Source organism: Benincasa hispida, chromosome 10 (assembly GCF_027475165.1).
Source record: "Benincasa hispida cultivar pf3 chromosome 10, pf3_genome.v1.1, whole genome shotgun sequence".
NCBI classification, from domain to species: Eukaryota; Viridiplantae; Streptophyta; class Magnoliopsida; order Cucurbitales; family Cucurbitaceae; genus Benincasa; species Benincasa hispida.
The window spans coordinates 51,681,030-51,707,061 of record NC_143487.1 but is presented as its reverse complement, the minus strand read 5'-3'; the positions used below and the strand labels follow the sequence as shown (position 1 = coordinate 51,707,061).

Sequence of the window (26,032 nt, the reverse complement as noted above, 5' to 3'; positions counted from 1 at the left end):
AACTATCGATGATAGCCACTGATAGCACACTTCACAAATTAAAAGCTATCATTGATAATAGTCATCAATGATAGTTTTCAATTTGAGAAAACCAGAAACAACTTGCAAAATGGTGGCTAGACGTAGGTTTTTTGGTTTTTTGCCATTTTTTATTCTATACATATGTAATTATTTTATTCTTATACTACACATTCTATTATTTTGGATTTGAACTTCATTTACGTAACTAGTCTAATTTTTAATGTATATCGACCTGACCCGACCTACTGATTGCTACCCTCAAAAGGGGCCGAAGAATTGTGCAAATATTTCAACGCTTGCAAATTGCAAGGAAGATAAGCCATCACTTTTAACGTCGGACCAGCCCACCCTTTCTGACCCGATCGGAAATTTTAAGAGAGATAATTCAGCCACTTTTTCCAAGAAATAATTATTTTACACAATTTTGTCAAACTTCAAATTTTTATTCGTTTACTTATTGACTCACTTTATCTTGACTTCAATTTGTTTTTTTCTCTTTTTGTTAAATTATCAAAAGTCCTTATGAACTATGGAGTTAGTTCAACACTTCAACTATACTCCCAACTTTAAAAAGTTTAAGGTTTGAAGTTTGTTTCAAAATAATTGTTGAACTTTTTTTTTTTTTGTTGAATTCAATTATTTATGTGTTAGTTTATTCGAACAAATCTAAATATATATGAGAAATAAATTTGGTAGTTAGGATTAGAGAAAATATTATAAATGAAAAATTGGAAGCATGAGATTGAAAGGAGAAAGATGACCACATATATGGTTCACATATGTCCTATGTCTTTATTTTTTGTTCCATGTATGTGTTTAGATTTATTCACATAAGTATAAACAAACTTTTTCATCTCTGAATCTAATGAGAAACCACGAGTATTGTTTGTAACAAACTTAAAGGGTTAAAATGAAACTTTTCAAAGTTTATGTGTGTAATTGAAACTGTTTTCATAGTTTATTCTGAGTATCACTTGTAACAAACTTCAAAGGTTAAAACGAGAAAATTTTCAAACTTCTTGTGTATAATTGAAACCGTTCTCATAGTTCATTTAGGAGTATTTCTTTTATTATCTAAGCATAATTTTTTAAAACAATTATAACTTCAAAATTTTCATAAATTAATTTTAAAATATTTAAATTAGTTAATAATAATTTCATCTGTTTAAATAAGTTTAAATTTTCTATCATTAATATTGGGGTGATATCAGTGCATTTTGTTTATATCTTTGGTATATTTTGTCATTTTTTTCATGATATATTAAATTCAAGATTGAACATATAAATTTCTCTAAAATGGCAACACGTAGACGAACATTTAAAAACCTTGTAAATAGAAAAATAGGGAGTGACATAATACTTTAATAAATATAAAAGAAAAAAAATTGGGTACAATCATCTTTATACAACCCAGATTGCACACCAATAAAAATCTACTATCAGATAGATATTATTTAATAAAACAAAAATAAATTTTTAATTTTTTTATTATAAAAAAATGCATGAGATTAGATGCAATTTAATCGTTACTCTAAATATAAAATTAAACTTTTGAAACCATTTCTATTCATTCTGCTTTTGAGTCATTGGGGTCTTTTCTTAATGAAGAAAAAAGGAGAAGTGATGTAACTTCTGGAGTTTTTTTTAATTAACAATGTGAGGAGAGGAACTTCGAATATTTGACCTCCTCAACGAGAACAAATGCTTTATGGTAACTGATATGTAGCTCCTCTTTCGTAATACCGAATTAAGCAATACTTTACAAAATTATTACAGAATTTCGTTAATACACAAAATAAAAAACTCAAATACATGACAAGAAAAGGCGAAAAAGACAAACAATCAAAAATTAAAATCGAATAAAATGGCCATGGGAATCCCACTGTAAATTCACATGGCACAATGTCAGTTTACTTACAGTCCCCTCCAAAGATTCAAAAAAGCAAGATTCCTTGAAGATTCCTTGAAAATTTTGGTCTAACAAGACACGAAAGTTTTCTATTAATGATGAGACCGAACCTTCTTATGATGTCCAGCCAGCCAGCCCAAAGAACCTCTCTTTTTTCCTTTTACTTCTCAATGCCTTGCTGAAGGTATTGTATCAAGTCATACCCAGCCGTGGTCCATTTGTTGTAAGCATCAACACAAACACGGATCATGAAGTTGGCAGCCTCACGCTCGCTCATCTCAGGATGAAATCTCTTTCGGAGGTTTCCGATTGGATCACCTCGGCTGAAGCAGGGCAGGCCACTGTCTAACATCAGTGCCACGGTTGTGATTATCCCATCCATGTAACGACGTGCAGCTAGGTAACCCTTCACACACAAGCTGTTCAAGGCATCCGAATAAGTTACACTTATAGAATTTTTATATAGGATTTAATGAACATAAATACAGAGAAATGAATTACCTGAGAAACAGGTTCCAGGTCTCGCTCTTCATCACCCCAGAAGGATCGAGTAGTTGGGTCATTTCGTGACTCAGCTTGAAGTGTGCGCTCTCAAAACGCATATTACCACCGGGGGAAGTTTCCAGTATAAAACCGAAATCAATATGAATAAGCCTCCCCAAACTACAGTATCATGTAATGCATAATATATGAGACTTGCACGCTTTACAGGAAAATCTAAAATTGGTTCCATCGGGTGAAAGAGAGTGAGAAACCATACTTGTCGAAAAGAAGATTCCCATTGTGTCTATCCTTCGGTTGAAGTAAAAGACTGGCTACTGCATAACCTGCACTACTGATAATGAAGTTTTCGCGGGCTGCTTCGAAACTGGGGGAGCCAACAGGCCCGTAGTCTTGTTGAAATATCTCATACAAACCCCCATCAGTTGTTTCACCCATCTGACTCCGACTTCGGACATTGGGGACCACCTGTAACGTGGAAATTAGCTAGTAAGGGAGTAGGAACCAACTATATCACTGCTTAACGACGTTGATTTATATTATATATCGATTTCTGATAAGAAGAGTGTTAAAGATCATCGAGGACAATGCAAAGTGCAAAAGAAAGCAAAACCCATACCATTTACATGAGAGGACGGAAACTGACCTCAATTATACCTCTCTCAGGGCCAGTTGGGAGAACACCATAGGGAAATAAATAGAGATTAAGCCCAACAGCCTCAAATACATCTCTAAGAAGCGCTATAACTTGTAATGCAAGGACGTCTTGACGGCAATCGTCTCCGACCTTGAAGAAAAAAAGAGTAATGAAGCTATGAAAGGTAAAAACCCCAAAACCAAAGGCTGGTAATAGAATGTGAACAATGAAGGAGGTGTTCCAAAAAGAATAGATTTTCGATGCATGCAACCAAAGGCATACATATAAATCATTGCTTTTTCTGTGTCACAAATATTATTTGGCATTGCAATGTATTTGGTTTGGTTGAATGACTTATTAGCACGTTAATTCTATAATTGCATCCAGGGTTCCCAATCATTTTGTAACTATGCTAGCATACGAGTCAAACTCCATTAATCATGAGCCTAGTTTTAGATTACAGAAAATGAAACTTATAGCTCAATCGCCTAAACTCTAAACTTGTAAGCGTTTGTGGAAGCGACTAAGACAATAAATTCTGAATAAGCCAAAAACAAGGTCTCACGGAAACAATAGACAAATAGGCTTACCTTGAAGATGCAAGCTTGAGGCTTTACATCATTAGGGTCCCCATCACGATCAACCACATTAAATGTAATCATAATAGGAACTTTTGCTGCGGATTGTAAGGGTATTCCACTATCTACCTGTATTCCTTTTACAAGCTTGCTAGGTGCAGTAGGTAGATAGAGATCATCACCATTCATTTCAATCTTCTCCAATTCCCTACATTGAGAGTGCACATTTCAATTGCAATGATAGAATCAAGACAGGAATTATGAGTTTCATGAGTCTGAGAATAGAAATCTACCTTCGAATACCAGCACGACGTTCATCCTTGGGGAGGGGAAAGAGAACACCAGAGATGGAAGTAACTTTGTCAAAGAAATCAAACTCTCTTTGAAACACATCAAGGGCTTTCTCAGAGAAACCGTCAATAATATGCTGCCTAACAACTGGCAATAGCGCTTGAAACGAATTACTCTGTAATTATCACCAAGAATAGTAGTTATTGACCCCAAAAGATGCCTGTATAAAAATGAAGGCCCAAAAAACAAAATTCGAATTGCATTCTGATGAATATAATGTAATATGAAGAAAGCATCTAGTTTGATCCAAAAACATGAAGTAGTTGACAATTAGCGTTCAACCTGAAGACAAATATGTCTCATAACATGTCTCTTTCAAAGTATGAATACCCAAGAAAATCCAAAAATCATGAAGTGGACAATATTGGGCATTAAACCTGGACTTTATTTGGTGTTCTTGATCAAATAAGTTAGACATAAACAAATCGATGGAAAGCTGCAAACATTTTGATTTTGTAGTTCTTCAGGATTAACAAACGATACACCATGGTGACAAGAATAAGGCCTCATGCTTCTCGTTTCCCACATTTTGGAAACCGGAAAGTATCAGTAGTATCATAAACCTCTTTATTCGGAAGTGAGCTTTATGAAAGATTGATCACTTGACAAATGATTGCGATCTATACATCGAAATGTAGCCGTAACTACTTATTTCTTACCTGTGGTTGATAAGATAGTCTAAAATTCTTAAGTACAAAAGTACAAGAAAAATACTTCAGAATTGGGTTGCATCTATCTCTGTGTAGTCCACTCACTCACGTACCCGATCACAAGTTTCCACGTGGCAAAAAATTTTCATTTTAGAAAAAGATATATATTTTTAATATTTATTTTCCCTTTGTCATTGAAGGGATCCATGGAGATGATTGTAGCAAGTATTTCTCAAAATGCAATAACAAATCTATCTTCCAATAGTGTAAATAATTTCCATTATGAACTGTATTTTCCATTACCAGAAGAGATTACGTAAATAGACGTAAATGGAAGGTCATTATATCCTTCATTGGGTAAACCTAAGAATGAATAAACCTTGTAGATTAGGAGTGAATTTTTTTCCCCTGAACATGGATAATATGCATAATGTTTTTGAACAATGATATTGAAATGTCATACCTGATAATGAAAAAATGGATTGTAGAATGTGTTTGACAACTTACAACAAAAAATAAAAAATAAACGAGAGAGAGAGAGAGGAAAAATAACCTGTATGAGCATACCTTTGTAGAGGTGGCTTCTTTCCCCATCTCTGGCTCACAAGTCTCACCCTGCAGGTCAAAAGGTATAGGATTTGGTTGAATAATTTGGCTAACAAGGAAAGAAAAAGAAAGATTATTTAATAAAGATTTTACAGCTAGTACTCATTAGAAATTAAGATTTGATTACTTAGCAGAAAAATATCTGCTGAGGTTTGAGCACTTGCAAATAAAAAGTGAGTTTACGTGAGTGAATTTTACATAAATTCATTTATTTGAGTGATCAAACCTCGAGTTCTTATTCAATTCAGTTAAGAAGTCGACCTGTTTCTCATTTACAAACAACTCCACCAACCCAAAGTATAAAAAAAATAATCAATAAAAATAAGTAAATAAAATGCAATGGAAGAGGCAAAGCGTAATAACAATAACAGTCACATCAGCATTAGCTGAAGAGTTTTCCAAACCTGTAAATGCCAAATAAGAATATGAGCAAATAAATCACTTCTCTGAGCTGCTCTAAGCAAGTATCCTTCAACTAATTTCTGCAAAATGAGAGAATTGAATTAAAATATATATATATATGCACAATAAAGAACTATTGGTTGAATATGCTAAGCAAGCTGGGATGAGATAAAGTGTATTGAGCTTAGGTCTGAAAATAGTGATCTGGAATCCAAGCCCCAACTTTTCTATGAGTTTCCAAATTATGCCAGTATGATTTCTAATTTTGATGGCTTTAGCATGGTAAATTACAAAAGAGAATGCAGAAACCAATGCATAATATAAATATTTCAATAGCCAAACTATTTACAGAACATTTCGCCCAAGTTCTGTGTCCAATTTAGTTGGATTATAGTTAGAATTGTCGAAGAGAAATTGCAGTGTTTCATGGAAATTCTTTTCCCAGAATTTCTACTTGAGACATTTGTGGCGAGCTTGAGGCTGGACAGTCAAGCTGCTTTTAACCAAAAATTTATTTGTGCGATGACGCTTTTCCACTGAACCCTAAGCACCACTAAATGATACAAACCATGGAGAAAATAGACGAACAAATTGTTAATGAAATAATATTGGGACCTCCCTTCAAAGTTTAAAACTCACTCCATCATCATACCGCAGAGCTTGAACTAGCTGTGGCATGAAGAAGGTTACTCGTTCTGGTGGATATGACTCCAAAACCCTAAGTACGTAAGCCATAACACGAGGATGCCCCTTGTATGCAGGAGCAAGGAACTCAATGGCTTGTGTGATTGAACAGGCAGCCCAGTGAGGTAATTGTTGTAAAAGCACTGAATTTTCATCAACAGCCTTTGGGGAGACAAAATATGGCAATGCTTCAGGTATGTAACGGATATCCAATATGTGAGACTGCAAGACAAACCCGGTCAATAGTAAATATCCATTCAAAAGTATGGGTTATAGGAGAGTAATAGAACAGCAAAAATCAGTAAACTATAAAATTGGGACCTGTAAGCAGAGCAGACCTAGTGTTACGTTAGCCGGAATATTGATTTGGTTCCTAAGGGCTAAGATTGACAAAAGAAGTCACCTGTACTTGTTGAGACACTTCAGCCCGTAGTGTTACGTTGGCTGGAAATCTCGAAACTAGAGAAAATGCAATCCGAGGATCTACAGAGTAGGCGGTCCTAGCATATTCAACCCACTTCTCTGAGCTTATTTTTGGTCGAGAGGATGTAGTTTCCCTATTAAAATATGAAATTAAATTTAACGTTCATGCACGTAATAAGATACACGCACTTCACTATGTCATATAAGCAACATGAAAAATTTGCACACTATGATTAGACATCACTTGGTGTTAACTGGTTGGGCCCAAACTTCTAGCCTATCTGCTTCATGCTGGCATAGCATCAACAGTAGTTGCCTCCGTTTTTCTCTGCCCACAGTATAATTCTCCATCTGACCCCAGACTGGGTGACAGGAGTTCTGCAGATATTCAGATACCTTTTTTAAACAATTACTTTACCTTGTAAAATCCAAACTACAATTGCATACATAAAATAGTAATTTTAGGGGTTTTAGAAATCTTAAAGGGCATGGCCATTAGCAGAATAACTTACTTCGCAAATACAACTAGCTTACCAGGTCAACCGAGTTCCCATTCTCTCGTACTTGTCCTTTTACATCTATTTGTGAACCATCTTTAAGGTAATTTGATAGGTACTGAACAAACAAAGCAACAGATTGAGCCTCACTCTGGGCAAAGTTCGTACTATTTATTTCATGCCATTCAGGTTCAAAAGCAAACCACCCTAAAGATGCCCTGGAATATGTATCAATCAGATTATCAAGTTTAAAAAGAGCAAAAAAGCTTTCTAAGTTTATATGAAGGTATAAAATGCCAGTTCTTTCACATTGAGGTGCAAGAAGTGGCCAAGATGAACAGCAGAATGGAAAACTAATTTCCTGGGAATATAAGGGAATAGAAAAATAGGTAAAGTTGAAAATTCAAAAATAATTTTATTAATTGCAATTGTATCAAAAAAGCAGTGTAAGAGTTCATAGTTGAGTTACATCTTCAAATATCTAGTTTGTACAGAATAAAAGATAAAAGAACACTACAGCAAACAGAGAAGTTCTCAGTTAGGCTATAACTTTCCTCCCGAAGGCTAATTAAACCAAGTAATCTCAGGAGAATTCTCGTGCACAGCATAGAAACATTCAAAAGGGTATTATTGCATTTTTCCTTTTCTTCAGATTTTAGAATAGCTAGTAGGTTAAATAACTTTCATTGTTGTTAAACACTACACCAAAGTGGTCCACAAAAAGGATTTAATACATTGCTACAATTTTGAATTGAGCTACATACTCTGACACAACATATTGAATCCATTTTATAGACCATGCTACTTTATATGCTGAATAGGAATGTGATTGATTTTATCATTTAGATAACGAAAAATTCCAACATGTAATTTGTTTGCCAATTTATTGCATGCACCCATGTAATTGGTGGGCGGGATTTTGTATTTTGTTGACAGGTGAACAGTCTTCCTTCTGGACGAGGTAGTGACAGAAAGAGCACTTCAAAGTAGAGTTCTAAACTTCTAAACTCCAAAGTTTAGCATTCACAAATTCCTAATAGCTCACAAAATCCCAATAACAGAACCCTAATGCCTCACTAAAGTTCAATGTGTTTTCTACTGCATTAAATGATATCAATAAAGTACAGGAGAATATCCATATCATTATATACACTAACATTACATATTTTCTACATATATATATATATAGGCATAAATGGAAACCCCGAAGACTAATAAACGAACTATTAGATTAGAGAACACAGATTTGTCCTTATTTGGCACAAGAAACTGACAGAGTTAACTATTTCTTAAAGCTCTAGGCTAGTCACATGTTAATGTAAGGCGTATCAAACGCAAGCTTGTAAATGGAAGAAAACATAATGGAAAATATTAGTATAATTAACAGGGAAGAGTGAACAGAATTCACCTATAAACCCTGTCCTCTAGAAGCTGAAGCCCGCTTTTAAAATTCTGCAAATTGACTTGAGACTGGCAGGAGCAAAATTTGAGCCCTAGAAACATTAAAGTGAAAAAAGAACCAGTAGCTGCAGGATGGTGTGAGAATTTCCATGGGAGCTCTATGCTCCCCTGTAACAAACGACCAAAGAGCAATAGCTGCTCAACACTTTGGTATCTGACAACCTATGTGACAAAAGCAGGATTAGACATTACTATTTTCAGTCGACAGCCAAAAAGAATTGGGAAAGATCCATCAAGATCTTATGTAACTGAAATTGATAATCAAGCAGTCAAATATGAGATGACTCATAAGGACTTCATCATGTGATTTAATAAAAATCTCAGACTACTCATCTATGATATGTCTACCATGAAGAAGGAAAGATAATGAATGTAAAAAATATCCTTCATAAGGTTTGATATTGTCCTATTAGAATTTAGCTCTTTGGAATATAAATTGTTGGTGAAATCATCCATCTCCCTAAACATCCCATCGTGAATCAGATAGCCAACTCCGAAAAAGTACCATAGTCACTATGTGACTGACCAAACAAATTCATAGCATTGAACTTTTCTGGAATTGTTTCCTTGTTGAGTGCATGATAATTGACGCAAAATCATCAACTCCTTTTGGACTAGCCCTTTAATTTCTATTTCTGAGCTTAGGGGTACAAATAAGGTCGTGTATTGATGGGTGATGTGCCTTCTTCAAAGAAATGATTTGGTAGCAAGAGGCCAAGGAAGAGGTAAACAAGATGGCATGTTAGAAAAGCCACCACATCAACTGATCTCAGTTCATCAACGTTTAGCAGTATTGGCAAAACTTGTCTTGGAGCCACGCTAGACAATCACCTCATTTCATTCCCTTCCATTATCATGGCCAGTGGAGACTTACAAAGAAAAAGATCCCCTTCAGTTCACCATTTCTTCCTTTTGATTTTCATATTCATCTTTTGTTAATGTGAGACTAAATATGGGAGAATAACTCATCTTATTCTATACACTAAAGTTGATATATATATAGACATACATGGAAGCCCTAGATTACAATAAAGGACAAAAGGACTAATAAGCTCCTATGTAAACATACATATCCTCTAACAAGGACTTCCAATTCAGATACATGGGAAAGATTGTTGGAAGACTAATCAAGAAAAGGAAGGAAGAAAAATGAAGCTAATTAAAGCAAGAATTCACTCAAACTTTTTACTACAATATACCTTGCTTTGTTGTCCATTCCTTTATGTCAACTTTCGCACCAAAAAGAAAATTCAATCTATATGTGATAACATCCAGGCATGAATGCAATCACAAACCATGCAATCTGAATACATTATGTGCATCTATTTACACCATGATACACAAAAGAGAAAAAAGAGATCAAGAGAGGCTTTAAAAAAAAATTAAATAAGCATAACCTCAAAGCGGTCAAAGAAGAATCCAAGCCATAGTCTATGAGCAATTATTTGTTCGACAGGATCAATTTCAGGTGGCATTTCTGGATCTCCTGGATAAAGATGGGGTCTTAATTTCGCAGTAGGTCCTGAAAAAGCTTCTCTTGAAGAAAAAAGACCTCGTTTTGTATCAATTGTCCATAACCATGCATCAACCAGTTCAGCAAGAATCACACATCCCAGTTGAGGTGCAGCAGATACTAACCATGTCCAAACGAATACACCAGTTTCCATTGCATTAGACGTAGAAATATAAGCTGGACACCAACAGAGAAGGCGTAGAAGTTGTGACAAGCCCTCTATATTGGATTTTGAATCAGTACCCTGGAAAAGGTGGTGATATTTTGATGCAAAGAAAACATGGGCAACCAATAGATGTGTCAAACGTAGTAGATGACAATGAGCAGATCTTACCAAATTTGCTAGAAGGAAGGCAGTTGCCTGGGAACAAGTTTCATGAAATTGTGACTTGTCAATCTCTCCACCTGTCTCTGCGTTGTTAACAAATTTCTGGAGTGACTGGACAAACTTTAGGAGCAACATCGCATTGAATGACTCATCTTCACCCTGTGGGTCCTGTGGAAATGCTCCCGTTATCAACCTCTGAAGGCCAATACCAATTCCAGAACCAGTAGGTGCTGCACCAGCAGATTGATACCCACCAAAGGTGTTATACAGCCTTCTCATTCCAGCAATCTCACCCACATAGTTGCACTTAACTGTTGCACTTCCTATGCCTGTACTGAGCACCTCCAAATTAAAGGCTTTTGTCAAATTTAAGTTCCCTCCTGAAGCAGCAGCCGCCGCAGACATGACTGCAGGAATATTTGCTGTTTGTAGTATGCCACTCCAGCAGTCATTTTTACCTGTACCAATTCGTATCTCAGATAAAAGAGAGGCCACATCTGGGGTATGTTGTGCTCTCTGCCAAGTGTTTGCTTTACAAAGCATTTCCTGAATTGTACACATGATACCGTAGATAGCAACTGATTTATCAGACAGCTGAAAATTTTAAAACTAAATAAAATAGAAAAACAAAACTGATAAATATTTTTTTAATAATGAACACGTGATTAAAACAATAACCATGTTATAAAACTATCATAGAAGAGAACCATGCTTTTTTCATCACTCCTACATTTAACCAATGTGGTCCTTCATTAGCATATACTTTTCAACTTGGCTTCTTTTAAATTTTTCGACCAATATTCCCATCTTTGCCAATCTATTTCATCTTCCCATTTTTCAAGTCGTTTCCCCTCTTCATTAGAAATACTTTTTGTTTATTTTTCATATTTTAGATAAAAAAGAAAAATCTAGACAGAAGACACACATATAAAGGAAATGATATTTTAACAGAGGTAGCTGGAAAGTCAGTCTGCTTCAAACCAATTAACATAGATATGCATGCCCTTGTTTGTTTGCAACAAGGAATGAAAGAAGTGGGAAAAAAATAACTCTATGAAGGAAAAGTACAATAACCAACCTGTAAGAGACCCTGGCTAGTGCAAGGAGCATGTGAAAGTGATCTGATAATCCATTCCCGAACAACCTTCTGGTATAATGAACGAACAGTCACTACCCATGCAGGATCATTAACAATGGTAGTTGGCGAGTGGTTATGCATTGAGAAGAGAAGGGAATCCAGACAAGATGAATTCCACATAACCTGTAAGCACTTATTTTGTTTATCTAAATTCATAATGAAAAGGTGAAAAACTTATACCCCCATGACTTTTACCTGAGGAAACTTATCTCTGAACTGTGTTAGTAAGGTCACAGCTACTTCTCGAATATGATCCTCCCTCTGGCACATGCTTTTTATAAGAAAACAGGTATGGGCGTTAAGGATTGAGTTTCTAACTGCAGCTTCATTGCCGATTTCAGAAATCCGTTGTTCCTGAGTCCAGCTTAAAAAGTCAACAAGATGTTCCAAAGCAACAAAACAATATTGCACAGACAGGGAAAATATTTTAAACGTTCAAACCATCATAAAGCACATGATAATGGTGGAAACAAGTACATTCTTGATATTTTACAGTGTCATCTCCTCTACATAGTTATCGCACTGACTCGCCTTTTCACTGAAGCAGCAATATCAATTTTATGAAGAAAAAGAAAAACATTCCAAGGAAAAATTACTGTTTGGGAGAGACTCTTCAGAAAAAATGAGAATCATCCTCAGCTCAAACACTTGCTTAACTTTACTATTCTCAATATTTTTACAAAAACAAAAAGATTATTCTTTTAAATAAAGAATACTTCTTTTCTGTTTGCTGATTTTCAGTTTTTTCTTAAGTTACTGGTTGCAAAAAAACTATAAAATTTCCCAAAACATATTAACCAAAATTTATGAGTTCAAATAAAAATCCAAATAGATTTCTATATAAATTTCTTTTTTAGGCATTCATCAATAAAAACAAACAAAAGAAGGGGGAAAAAGAACGAAAGAAGCAACTAAAAGAGGATTACCAAAACGTTTTATTTTTTTAACACCATTAAGTTACAAGCATAGTTACAAAAAACTCCTTCAAAGGAAAATAAATAAACAGCACAACAGGACTCTGTGAAAGATACAATAAAAGCTCAAAACCTCAAATTAAAATAATCATAAAAGAAACACGAAACACCAAAAGAGATAGGCCTTCAAGCAACAACATGGGGAGCCCTTTCTGCAACACTTCTTAGAATATTCATCAAAGCAATCTTCTCCGAAAGAAGCTCACATTGTCAAAACTCTCACAATTTGAAGCCTCATGAAAGGAAGATAATTATGAAGCCACTGAAACCTTTCCTCCAAGGTAATCAAACTGGCTAAATAAATTTCTAGTCAAAAACATCTTGAGGCAATTTCAGATATCATACTAAAAGCATTCTACTCTGACCTGCCCTTCCTCATTATATAAAGCGCTCTATGTTTCTCAGAATTCCATCCTCCCTTATCTTGACCTATCCTTCCTCATTACTTACATAAAGCATCTGTTTCCTGTCTACTATTGCAACTATATCTATAAAAAAATCCTTTAAAGAAATTGAAATTTTTGTCCACCCATCATGAAAGTTCAGCCTCAAGATGACTATAGTTCAATGTTACTTAATTTCAGCAAAATCCATCTTTGTTTTACCTTTTCCATTTCTTCATTCTTTGGAGTAGTATCCTTACGATCCTTGAACGTTTGGCAACCTTCTCCTAGCTCACCATCCTTTAAGAATTCTTTTTCATATTGCCTTTGAAATTTTTTACCATTCTTCAAAAAATTGACCCAATCTCCCACGTAGACACCCCAAAGAACCATAATGCTTTTTTTAAATCCACCCTTCAATGAAGTTACAATCTCTGCACTAGATTTGAATCTGATTTATCCTTAATCAGACCAAACACTCCTTACAACTTTTTTTTAAAGATTGAAGTTCAGCAGGCCTTGGAAAAGCTTGACTAAGGACCTTCCAGCCATAGCTCTTGCTCCTATGGTAAACTAATAAAAACAAGCTGCAGTATCTCATCTCCTCCAATCTGAACTCACTGCCCTTATAACCAAAAAAATAAACTAAAATAACAAATAAATTCTTGTTTTCTCCCCTGTAACTGCTACTCCATTCTTTAGTTTCCATTTATACAAATGAAAGTGAAGAAATTCAGAGGCAAGTGAAAAGGAGCGAGAGAGCGCCATTTCTTCCTAAGGTTTTCATCATGACCGGTACATTTTCACGGATCAATTTAACCACATTCAAATTGCCACCCAGCAACTAATAAAGTTCTAGTTAGCTTAGCGAACAAATTAGAAAATGGGAAAACAATGAACTTCAACAACTTCCTCGACTGGATAGAGGGGTCATTCAACAAGAGAAGAAGGATGTCCCAGGCCAAACCCCAAGCACCAATAGTTTTCCAACCGATCTTTTTAGAGCTCCACAAAAAAACTAAATTCATTGCTGAAGAAGCAAAAGGTTCTAATGAAAGAACTTCCATAACATATATGGCATTAGACTGTTCCCCAAGTTTTATGGCACAAGGCAGCATTTACTATTGCGTTAAACTTCATCCAGCAATATCAAACAAGCATATTAGTCCTAACAGTTTACATACCTTATATCTTCTATAGAAAACTAATTAAAAACCTGACAGAGTAAGAAAGCAAAAGAAGCAGAAACATGCATGTCCATCACTGTTGTTCCATATTATCTAATATTGGTTGATAGTAATATTATTTTCCTTCCTCGTATCCTTTTGAAAATGTGTAAAAATTTTAATTTTTACTCATAATAACTGAAAAAGAACGTTCTTCCACGTATATGTTTGTTCTCCAACACTCCTATTTACACGATCTTAAACTAGCAATAGGAGGCTAGAAGTTCTATTCTCCATCAGAGGATCATTTCTAGTTTGTTCTTCTTGGAATCTTGGAAAATGTTCATATGCTGCATTAAATGAAATATCGTAAACAGATTCCCATTTTTCAGAACATTAGTCCAGCAAAAAGAATGAGATATCTATTCGTATAAAATCCCTTTGAAGAAGAAAGTTCATAAGAGCTATAAGTTACATAAAGCAATAACATACCAGCCAAGATACTGCAGTTTCATATGCCCTATGGACCAGTGCTGTCAAACATTGTAAGACGGCTGGAACAAGATTTGGAGTTTTAAGATATTCAAAGACACAACTGAAGGCACTTCTAGAAGCATCCACATTTATACTACCATTGAGGATCCCACCATTGCTGCTAAAACGTGTAATCTCAAGGAAAGAAACAGCAAGAAGATATGTGGCCTTCACACCTGTACAAAAAAAGCGCTAAAGTTTCAACTTTCAAGAATATATCATGAAGAACCAGTAAAGATTAATTTTCTGGAGATCTGTTGAAAGGAGCACAAAAACATGCCTTTAGAGCTGTGTCCTCGATATAAGAGCTAAAATTATCAAGTAAACATTTAAGTCAAACAAAATGCAACCTGAAATTGTGTTCATCGCAGAAATATCAACTCTCCCTCCTAAAGCAGTAGCAAGTGCAGCTCTTTGGGCTAGAACAACTTTCTCATTGGCAGTTCCTTGACGACTAACTGGGTTTTGAAGAGCATTAAGTTCCAATTCATCTTCAAGCCATTTAACAGTGCTAACAACCTTTGAAAGATATGAATTATTTTTCAAGAACTCCAAATAGGCTATACTTTAAAACATTTCAAATCAAAGTCATATTTTCCAAAAGGGGTTTATAAGAAAAGAGTTTGATAGGAGTATATAGCTTAGAACTTCATGTGATTGTGTACAGCCAGCTACCAATGTCTTCACTGGACAAACATTCAAACCGATTTGTTCACAGACTAGGCAATAGAAGTACATGGGATCACAATTGAAAAGTAATTACAAGAAGAAGAAAAAAAAATGAGGAGAGACTTGACGCCCAATCCTATTTCAAAGAAGATCACAAATAGATCAAAAGAGAGCTCCTCATGTTGCTATAGAAAAATAGCAATTGAGAACCATAGGACACCATAAAATAAATCCTACTTCAATCCGCACCTAACAAACTTGTCACAAGAAAATTATACAAATTCTAAGAGAAAAGGTAAAGGCATTAAGTTTATAGAAGTTTTTTTATTTCTACATAGCAACAAATGACTTCCTTCATATTAAAAGGTTCGGGTTTTGAGTATGATCCCTTTGTTACTTCGATACAAAATCTTGTGGATCACCCTTCTCTTGTTGATGTGAGTCTGTTGCTTGCCTCGAACAACAAATGGTCATTGATCAACTTAATAATATTCAAGCCAATCTGGCTAACCTCAGTGTTCAGTCCAATCAACAACGGTTTAACAAGAACTCACGTACGTCTAAATCCCTCTCTCCCTTCTCCCCAAAACAGATCCCTACCCCTGTTCCTTCCCCTTTCCCCCCATTTCCCCGACTTTTAACTCTAGCCCTAGTGTTGTGGGTCCTCAACCCTCCCAAAATCGTAACCAGAAATGGCCTCCTAACTCCAATAAACCTCGGCCACAATGCCAAATATGTGGAAAAATGGGCCACACTGCACTTGTCTGCTATTATCATATGATCCTGAAGTACCAACCATCAATACCTATTCAACACAAGCCCTCTTTGCTAATTTTCAACCATCCATCTCAAAATACTCTTTCTTCACCTTATTCTGATAACACCTTTCCACCCTCCTCTTAACCAAATCCTGACAATACTTGGTTCCTTGATTCAGGTGCTACTCACCATATGACTCCCGACTTAAATAATATACAGCAACCACTACCCTACACTAGAGATGAGCAAGTTGTTATTGGAAATGGTATGTCTCTCCCTATTCTGAATATTGGTTCCACTATTCTTCGATCTCCTGTGTCTTCCACATCTCTGCATCTTAAATCTATTTTACATGCTCCTTCACTCTCCTAATTTAATTAGCATTGCAAAGCTTTGTCATGATAATCAAGCTTATGTTGAATATCACCCCTTTGATTTCTTTGTGAAGGATCTAGTCTCCAAGACCACTCTTCTTCAGGGATCTCTTGATGGGGGTCTCTATAAGTTGTCCATCCCAGTTTCATCAAGTCTCTCCAATGCCCAGGGGCTTTTCTCTCGACACTTCAAGACTCGTCGAATTGGCATCATCATCTTGGTCACCCAAGTTCTTTAGTTCTTAGGAGTGATTTAAATTCCTGTAATGTTCAAACAAAGGAAAGAAACACTAGTGCTGTTTGTTCTTATTGTCAAATGGCTAAAAGCCATTGTTTACCATTTGTGTCTTCTTCTTCTCACTTTGTTAGACCTTTTCAATTGGTTCAATCTGATGTATGGGGTCCATTCCCGATTTTTTTAATCAATGGAGCTTGCTGTTTCTTACACTCTATTGATGACTACTCAAAATTTACTTAACTTTATCTCACGAAAACCAGAAATGAAACTGTCTTTATTCCAAAGATTGGAATCTCTAGTCAAGAACCAATTTCAAACAAAAATGCAGGCCATCCAAATCGATGGAGGTACTGAATTCCATGCGTTAGATCCCATCCTTTTAGCTAATGGCATTCATCATCGGTTGTCTTGTCCATACACATCCCAACAAAATGGGAGTGTTGAGAGGAAAAACTGCCTTGTTGTTGAAGTTGGACTTGCTTTATTAGCTCAATCTTGTGTTCCTAAAAATGTTTGGTCTTATGCATTTCAAACTGCTACTTACATTATTAACCGTCTTTCTACTCCTACCCTTGATAACCTTTGTCCTTACCAACTCCTTTTTGGAACTTCTCTCAATTACAAAATTCTCAAGTCCTTTGGATGTCTCTGTTTTCCTTTCCTTTGCCCGTATAGTGACAATAAATTGCAATTTCGTTCCAAAGAATGTGTGTTTCTAGGGTATAGCTCTTAAGAGTTATCTTTCCCTTGATTCCTCTTCTAGACTTTTGTATTGTCCCGCCATATCATGTTCAATGAGTACACTATTCCCTGTAAATCTACCTTATCCTTAAGTGTTCCTCGTGTCCAATCCACGTTTATTAATCCCTTTTACATTACAAGTCCATGTTTTCCAGTTTCTCTTTCTTCTTCCCCTACCTTGGAGACTCCTCTTTCCAATTTAACTTCTGCTCAACCCCAGCCCACCGTCCCCTCTAATTAACCTTAACCTTAACACCCTCAGCTTCCACATCTCCTACCCCATTAACCTTAACACCATCAGCTTCTGCATCCCCCAACCCATCCACCTCAACCAATTCTTACCATTCCTCCCCAGGCTCTGTCCCATTACCTACTACCCCACCTTCCTCGCCTGACCAACCTCAACCTCTACCTCCCATCAATACCACACACGATGGTCACTAGGTCCAAAGCAGAAATCTTCAAACCCAAAGCCTGGCTCTCCATCAAAAAACCCCCCAACAACCCCTACTCTTTACCAGAAAATTACAAAGAGGCTTACTACTAATCCCAAATGGCAGCAAGCAATGATCCAAGAATATCAAGCCCTGTTACGTAACAACACTTGGTCATTGGTTCCAGAACCCTCTAACAGAAAGTTAATCAGTTGTAAGTGGGTTTTAGCTTGAAAGCTCAGGCCCAAGGGCGAGATTGATCGCCACAAGGCAAGGTTGGTTGCTCAAGGGTACAATCGAGCATATAGTATTGACTATTTTGAGAAGTTCAGTCCAGTTATAAAGCCAGCTACCGTACGCATTGTGCTGTCCTTACTGTGTCTTATATTTGGCAAGTTAGGCAACTAGACGTTTAGAACACATTCCTCCATGGTGACTTAAAGGAAGAGGTGTTTATGAGGCAGCCCGATGGTTTTCTTAGTTCCTCTCATCCACACTATGTGTTGCGCCTGAGTAAATCTCTATATGGCCTCAAGCAAAGTCCACGATGCCATGTGCTTGTTTTGCAAAGTTGAGTTCTTTTCTTTTTGGCTGGGGATTTCATGGTTCAAAGGCTGATGCATCCATGTTTATTTTCAACAAAGGTTCTGCTTTGGGTTTTTTTTTCTTTTTTTTTTTCTTGATATACGTTTATAACATCCTAGTAATGAGCAACAAATCTCATCATATTCAGCACTTTATTTCTGCCTTGCATTCCAGTTTTGCACTAAAAGACATGGGCAACTTGTCATATTTCCTGGGTGTTCAAGTTTCTCGGTCTTCAACTTCTCTACATCTTTCCCAAACCAAGTACATCAATGATCTCATTTGCAGGGCAAATATGAAGGATTGTAAGCCTTCCCAGTTCCCATGGTCGTTGAACCAAGTATGTCATTACATGATGGTACTCTTGATAGTCCAACTGAATACAGGAGTCTTGTTGGGGCTCTCCAGTACTGCACTCTCACAGGACTGGACATTTGTTACACGGTGAACAAGCTTTGTCAGTTTTTTACATGCTCCAACATCTACCCATATGCAGGCTGTCAAACGCTTAATTCGATACTTGAAGGGTACTGCTCATCTTCGTATTTCTCTTACTCCATCTCCATCCCTAACTCAATAGCTATTATGTTATACAAATGTCGATTGGGCAAACTGCCCTGATGACAGGAAGTACTAGTGGATTTTGTGTCTTTCTTGTCTCCAATCTGATTTCCTGGAAATCGTCCAAGCAACATGCGGTGTCTCGTTCCAGTGCAGAGTCCGAGTATCATGGCATATCCTGCATGATGCTGAAATTATGTGGCAGTCCATCTTGTCTGAGATTGGTGTTCCTTGTGCTGGAACTTCCTTACTACTTTGTGATAACATCAACGCAACATATATGACAGAAAATCTGGTTATGCATAATCACATGAAACATATAGAGATTGACCATCATTTTATTCGAGAACGTGGGCGAAGAAAGCAGCTGGCCATTAAATTTGTTTCCTATGATGAACAGTTGGCTGATAGTATGACTAAGGCTCCTCCCCACCAAAGTTTTAGAGTTTCAGAACCAAGCTCACTGTCCTTGTCAATGCCTGTTCACTTGAGGGGGATGTTAGAATAGGTATTAATCTGTAGTTTTAAACATTGTTTATTATGGTTTTTCTCTGTTTATTTTCCTTCAATGACTGATGTACGCAGTACACGTAGCTTAGGCCTTGGTTATTTAATACAGCTCAAGGCCTCAATATCAATGCTGAGGATTATTCCCATTCTATTATTTTTCAGATTTTGTCTCTCTTTAACAAACATGATTCTTTCTCTAAAAAGCTCTTTGCACAACCTAAATACACTTCATCAACTAGCTCCATCACATGTTGTGCCTCATCTATAGTCACTCTGTGAAAATGTAGTATTTAGATGCCCTTAGAATGACAACAGAGTCCGCATGTTTATGGATTGTGAAAATAGAACAGTATCTAAAATGAACAATTTGAGCTTTTTGGTCTATATATGCCCAAACTAAAATGAAATTTGCTTCTCCATCACTCAATTCACTCGAACAAGATTTTATCATCGGCAAAGACTTCATTTTTTCGATAAAGGAGGAGCATAATTCTGCAGATCAGTCAATCGTTTTGCCTTGCAAATGTTTTGACCTGAGATTCTGCTGTATTGTCTTCATTCTTGAAGTTTAGCGTTCGTGTAAAAGGTCGTAGGACTTAAAGTTTGTCGAACTTGGTAGAGGAATGGGCCATTGGAAGACTCGCTGAGGTGGAATTTCGTTTTATGCTCAAACGGAGGGGGAAAGCACTTCGTTAACCTCCCCCCCCCCAAAAAAAAGGAAAAAAAAAAAGAGAGAGAAAGGATGAGGGAAGAGAAGAAGAGAAATTTGAGATGAAAGTTGACGAAAAAGAAGTTACAGTCGCCAGCGTCCACGCCACGGACGGTGGCAGCGGGCAGTAACCACTGGTTTGAAATGGTAGGAGGAAGTTGAACGAAGAGTCCAATACCTTGGTGCTTTCGATAAATCTGAAATCTAGTCTCCTATGCTAATGTATGGTTGTTTTCTAAAAAATCATTTTATTATCTGCAACATTTTTATTATAAATTTTAAAAACATTTTCATACTTGTTGCGTGAAAATTATTATTATTAGAAAAAATTTCAAAAAATATCAAATTATTTAAAAAATAGTAAAAAAATATTGATAGACTTCCATTAATTTTTATCGAAGAATATTAAACTTTTCTTATTTTATGTAAATAATTTCTCTTATTTTTCTATTTTTAAAAATTCCCTTATCAATATTTATTTAATTAATTTCGATAAAAAAATTAATTTTGAGAAACTAAATCTATTAAAAGTATGGGACTAAAATTGAATCATTGATAGTATATAGATTAAAGTTGTAGAAAGAGATAAAAATAATATTTTAATCAATAATAAATAAAAATAAACTGTTTTTATTTAATAGTTAAAAAGTAAACAAAAAATCTTTTAATGAAGAATAGATATCAAGTTGATTTTCTTTTAATTATTAGAAGAAAAACGGGGTGCTACTAATTGCACAATTTTAGTCGAACAAGTGTAGTGGGCTTTACACCTTCAACCAATTGGTCCAGAATATATGGTTAAGCTAATTGAGCCACACTAAATTTTACTTCAAAATTAGATAAAAGTGTTGCAATGTTAAAATTTTTATCTCGATGATTTTATCTTTGAAATATTATTATAAGAAAGTCTTTTCCCATACATTCGACAAATTTTTTAAAATAAAAAATCAAATGTATATAAAAAAATTTATATTCACGAGTCTTCAAGTCAGCTTAAAAGCACTTCAACTAACCTCACGAAACAAACTCGCTTAATCCTACAATCAAATGGAGGACAAATTGATAGAACTTTTAGAGAAAAATATAATAAATATAAGAGAAAATTATTTTAAATGACAAAACCGCTTAAAATAATTATAAATAACAACAAAATATCATAGTCCATCTTCGATAGGCCATAATAGATGCTTATCAATCTATCATAACACAGATAGACTATAGTCTATCGTGATCTATCATAGTTTATTGTAAATAAACGATAAAATTTGGCTATATTTGTAAATATTTTAGTTCATTTTCCTATATTTCAAAATAACCCTAAAAATAATTTTGCTTAAAATTTGAGAGTGCTGAAAAAGTCATTAATTTGTACACTATCAAACTTAATTTGTGCCTAACTTGTAATTGGTGGGATTATGAGATTTTATGCATTGCTTTTTACAAAAAAAAAAAAAAAAAAAAAAAAAATTAAGGGGTAGACTAGCACAAATAAAGAGAATTACAACACCTAAGAACTGTAAAGTTTAAATTATATATAAATTGAATTAATTAATTTTCTACTGCTATAGCTAATGAAAAGCTGATTGGAAAAGTTATTATTAAATCATTCCAAAAACTCAATAAACGACATTTTAAAACTGATGAGAAAACAAATGCAGAAATCGAACATTAAAAATTTATAAATATAGTAAAATTTGTAATCCACATACCTGTCATAATCACGATGATTAAGATATCGACTAATTAGTAAATATGAGCAAAGGATTTAGTGATCAACTTACAAGTGGAGGAGTCCCTTGAGAAATACGCTGAACAGCAGATGACCACCGCTTATCCCACATATATGGTCCGCTAACAGCTTGAATGGCAGTCGTTCCCACACTTCCCGCACTGCTCACTGTGGTGGATATTGCTTTTGAGGGAACTGAAGAATTTTGGATTGGAGGTGCTAACCCAAATAGAGCAACATAAAACCACAAGTTTCGAAACAGCTTCAAAAGTGATGGTTCAACATCACCCGTAGGGCTAAAATCTGAACAGATTTCAGCTACAGCAGGAAGTAGAGGCCCCAGAAAATCTGCCCCACTCCTGTAACAATTGGATCATCAGTTTTGAAACTTCTACAGTGAATAAGGGTGGGATAGAATTAAAATGGCACAAACGAAAATTAGAAACTCAATATACAATTCAGCCAATAGGAAAGTTCAACAATTGAACCTTTGACCTCTTAGTCTAATTGAACCATGCTCAGATTGTAGATACTAAATTACAAATTTGGTGCGTTCAGATCAGTTAGAATCTGTTTTGAGTATAAGGTCTCATTGGTAAAATCTTAGATATGCAAAAAACTAAATCCACAATCTACCAAACTTATAATGTAACGTTAATAAAAGCACAGATTGGTTGGAAATATTTACAATAATAATGGAGTGTACCTTGCATTTCTGGAATCAGCAGCAAGTCCTACATCTGAACAAAGAGAGAGTAACCGGTAGCGGTAGTCTGAACGCAATTTAGAACTGGTAAGTCCACTAGCAATAAGAAGAAATCCTGTGGGAAGAGTCTAGAATGTAATTGAAACAGTGAGCATTCATGTGATAAAGAGTATGGGTTTCTGGTAAAGTAACATTCAAAGACAAGTCACCTCTAGACGTTCAGTAGTTGCTTCTGGAGCCGGTGCACTTCCCTCAGGAGGAGGAGATGCGGCATTTGAAAGTTTACTCAAGTAACTTCTTGTCATCAGAACAACTGTCTCCCTGTAAGACTTCTCAAAACCTAAGCTTGCCATGCGAGATATAGCATCCAGAAACTGCAATTCATATGTGGTTTTTAATAAAAATGGCAATGAAACCCAACAAGTCTTATTAAATATGTTGATGTAAGACAAGGGTCTCATACTTGGAGTCGTAATAAACAGGGAGATGACGCATCACCCTCTTCTAAGCTTTCAATAAAAAGTGGTAAAATCATATCCACGATTTCAGACTTCTTCACTGCAACGTTCAAATTAGCTAACAAACGTATGCCATTAAGTTGAAGAGGAGGAACCCCTTTCTCTCTGTTTACCTGAAAGAGAAATTTCAAGTTCAGACTCTATTTGTTAGAGACCTTTTTCAGTTACCCAAAGCAGGATTTTAGAGTAGATTTTATAAAACCAAAACCTGTTCTTCATAATCATTCCTTCCACGAATGCTTGCAGTCAATCCCATGATGAATGTGTCGACAGGAGCTCGCTCCTTTGTCCAGCACGATTCAATTATCTCACACATTGTCTTGGAGACAGTCTCAAACATTCCACCATGGCTGCTGTCAGAGGGATCGGTCTGGAAGAGTAACACCAGAGAGTAAAAACCAAATGAATAAAACTATCTATTGCATATTTTCCAGCTGACCTGAATTCCAAATCTAGAACCATTGAATATACCTGAGCACAGACTGTTAAAACAAGAGGTTTAAGCCGGATAAGCAAGACACGCAGTGGCTGACCTTTCCAAGCAACAGCAATTTTCCCTAGTACTGCAAGTAAACAGCTAAAAAGTTCTTCACAAACTCTCAGTTTTCGCCAAATTGAGAGAATGCATGCTTCAGCAGCATCCATTAATAAGGCAAAGGTCTCGAAGACCAACTTCTTAGCCACTTTTCCTTCAGAATCAAGGGAACCAAGGCTCTTAAGTTTCAATTTAGCTGCAGCTTTATAAACCAAGAGTTTTGCGTTTATTCTGGCTTTTAAAAGGGACCCTTGTTCGTTCCAATCTCGCTTACGAATCTGCTCATATACAATACAAAACGGAAACAAAACTTACGCCTCAATTTTTTCAGAATCTCGTTTCCTAATAAATAACTAACCATCGTTGATATTAAGAGCTTACCTTCACAAAAATTAAAAGGGACTGGAGCTGCTTCTTCGCTATCGCTCTCACCTGATCCCAAAGCCAAGAATCAATTCGAGCTTTATCCAAAATGTGGGCTAACAATTCGAACGCAATTGCTTGCTTCTCTAAACTTTCCAAAGACTCTTCTTCAAAGCTTGAAACCTGTTGCTTCAGCAAGATTTCTCCACCTCCACCACCATCATTGAGCCCAAACATTGGACCCAATTGATCAGAACTACTCTTCCACAAAATCCCACTGCCATACGAAGTCGCAGTACTCTTCCACGACGAAATATTATCATCCCCAACTCTTGAACCCGAATCATGGCTCCCCTCATTTCGAGGACTTGAACCGTCAATAGAATGAGATGCAGAAGAATCAGAGTTTCCCTGCATCAGTTCCCTCGGTGCACAAGAGCCCGTCATCAAATACCGTTCAATCACCATATCAACAAGTTTATTAGCATCAGAAGGCAAAATCGGAAGGAAATGTTTCGAAAAAACCATCAAAAATGACCTAGAAATACCCAAATCCCCCCCACCGGAACTAATAGCAGACGCCACAACCTCACCAGTATAGACAGCGACATCTGCAGAAAAATCCGGCGTTATTTCGGTTGCTTTGGACACATAGCCCAAAAACTCGGTATAAAACAACGTAATGGAATCATTTCCGTAAGTCGGCGGCCAGAAGGAGTGGTTAAAGGAGGAAGGTATAGAGCGAATAAACTCGAGAACGACGGCCTTGGGTCGGGGCTCGACGGAATCAGCGCATTTAGAGAGAAATCGAGCGACGGCAAGTATAGCATTGAGTTGGGATCGTGAAACGCGAGGTGAATCGGAGAGAAGGGCGTCGGGTGGAGGGCAACGACTGCAAATCCATGCAATCTTCTCGAAGAAAGCAGAGGGGTTTTGTGCAATCAAATCGCAGAGCTCGAGCAAAGCTTCCATCGCGATCAAATTCAGGGAGAGTGGAGGAAGAAACAGAGAGAATCAAATTGAATTGTTCTTCGGTTGAATCATGTTGTTCATCATTGTGATGATCGTTTTTGCGTTCGCAGAAAGAGAGAGTTTCGCGCCCTGTGAATCCATTCATTCCCACGTTCTTTTCTAATTTCTCTCTACCGTTACCGAGTCAGCGGGACCCTTGCGCCACATCTTTTCATCCATTTTTTTTGGTCGTTAATTCCCTTAAATTATAATTTATGGGGGAAAAAAACCCCTACCATTAATCACACCTTCCGTTTTCAACTTGATAAACCAATATTTTTCTTTTCTTTTCGAGCTTATCAATATTGGGATGAAATTTTGAATTTTTAACTTATAAATTAGTTAAGTTTACTTTTATCCCGAGTATAATAGGGATGGAAGTTAGAACTATAAATCTCACGATGGCTAATATATATTATATATCTTTTTTCTTTTTTTATAAGTAATACAAATAAGAGCGAGGTACTAAGAAGATATCAAATCACTAGACAGACACGGTAGCATCGATCCATGGGGACTTCAACCCAGACACTAGAGACTTTGGTTCGTCGTGCATTACATGCTAGAATGGGAACAATTATATTACATATTCATGTACAAAAAGATAAGCCTAAACTAATAGCTCGCCAAAAAAGCTCAAATATCTCGACCTTCAAGTAACTTCTAGAGAAGCATCGAATCTGTTTCAACCCATAGAGAATAAATCTCTACTTCCTCAGCTATAATAATTTCATCAAAGAGAGCAACAACATCTACAAGTTCAATAGTACTGATGAACTTTAGAGTTTTTTTTCAACAAAAACATGGTTCACCATTAGAATTATGAACAGTGGC

General features: G+C 36.1%; 1 protein-coding gene across 2 annotated transcripts; it reads right to left on the bottom strand.

Annotated features, from left to right (window-relative positions):
• Positions 1–1,726: 1,726 nt before the first annotated feature.
• Positions 1,727–25,304, bottom strand: LOC120089504 (phosphatidylinositol 4-kinase alpha 1-like). 2 transcript variants are annotated; one of them, XM_039046993.2, is made up of 26 exons: positions 24,206–25,304; positions 23,761–24,102; positions 23,498–23,659; positions 23,235–23,402; positions 22,981–23,145; positions 22,772–22,899; positions 22,118–22,424; positions 15,107–15,275; positions 14,715–14,932; positions 11,895–12,053; positions 11,640–11,822; positions 10,568–11,107; positions 10,118–10,477; positions 8,668–8,882; positions 7,297–7,477; positions 7,007–7,140; positions 6,743–6,896; positions 6,295–6,561; positions 5,658–5,735; positions 5,215–5,262; positions 3,940–4,112; positions 3,659–3,854; positions 3,078–3,218; positions 2,691–2,899; positions 2,432–2,593; positions 1,727–2,349 (listed from the first exon to the last, which is right to left on the bottom strand). In XM_039046993.2, the coding sequence occupies exons 1-26, from the start codon at positions 25,157–25,159 to the stop codon at positions 2,091–2,093; spliced, it is 6,072 nt and encodes a 2,023-aa protein (XP_038902921.1). In that variant the 5' UTR covers positions 25,160–25,304; the 3' UTR covers positions 1,727–2,090. The 2 variants fall into 2 exon arrangements, with proteins under 2 accessions (XP_038902921.1, XP_038902922.1); XM_039046994.2 differs by having other exon boundaries at positions 11,640–11,708.
• Positions 25,305–26,032: the final 728 nt, after the last annotated feature.

Coding starts and splice junctions, on each gene's coding strand:
- LOC120089504 (XM_039046993.2), bottom strand. CDS start 25,159: ATGGAAGCTTTGCTCGAGCTCTGCGATTTGATTGCACAAAACCCCTCT. Junction 7,478..8,667: donor CTAGAGGACAGGGTTTATAG/GTGAATTCTGTT, acceptor TACATATTCCAG/GGCATCTTTAGGGTGGTTTG. Junction 2,594..2,690: donor GGGAATCTTCTTTTCGACAA/GTATGGTTTCTC, acceptor ATGATACTGTAG/TTTGGGGAGGCTTATTCATA.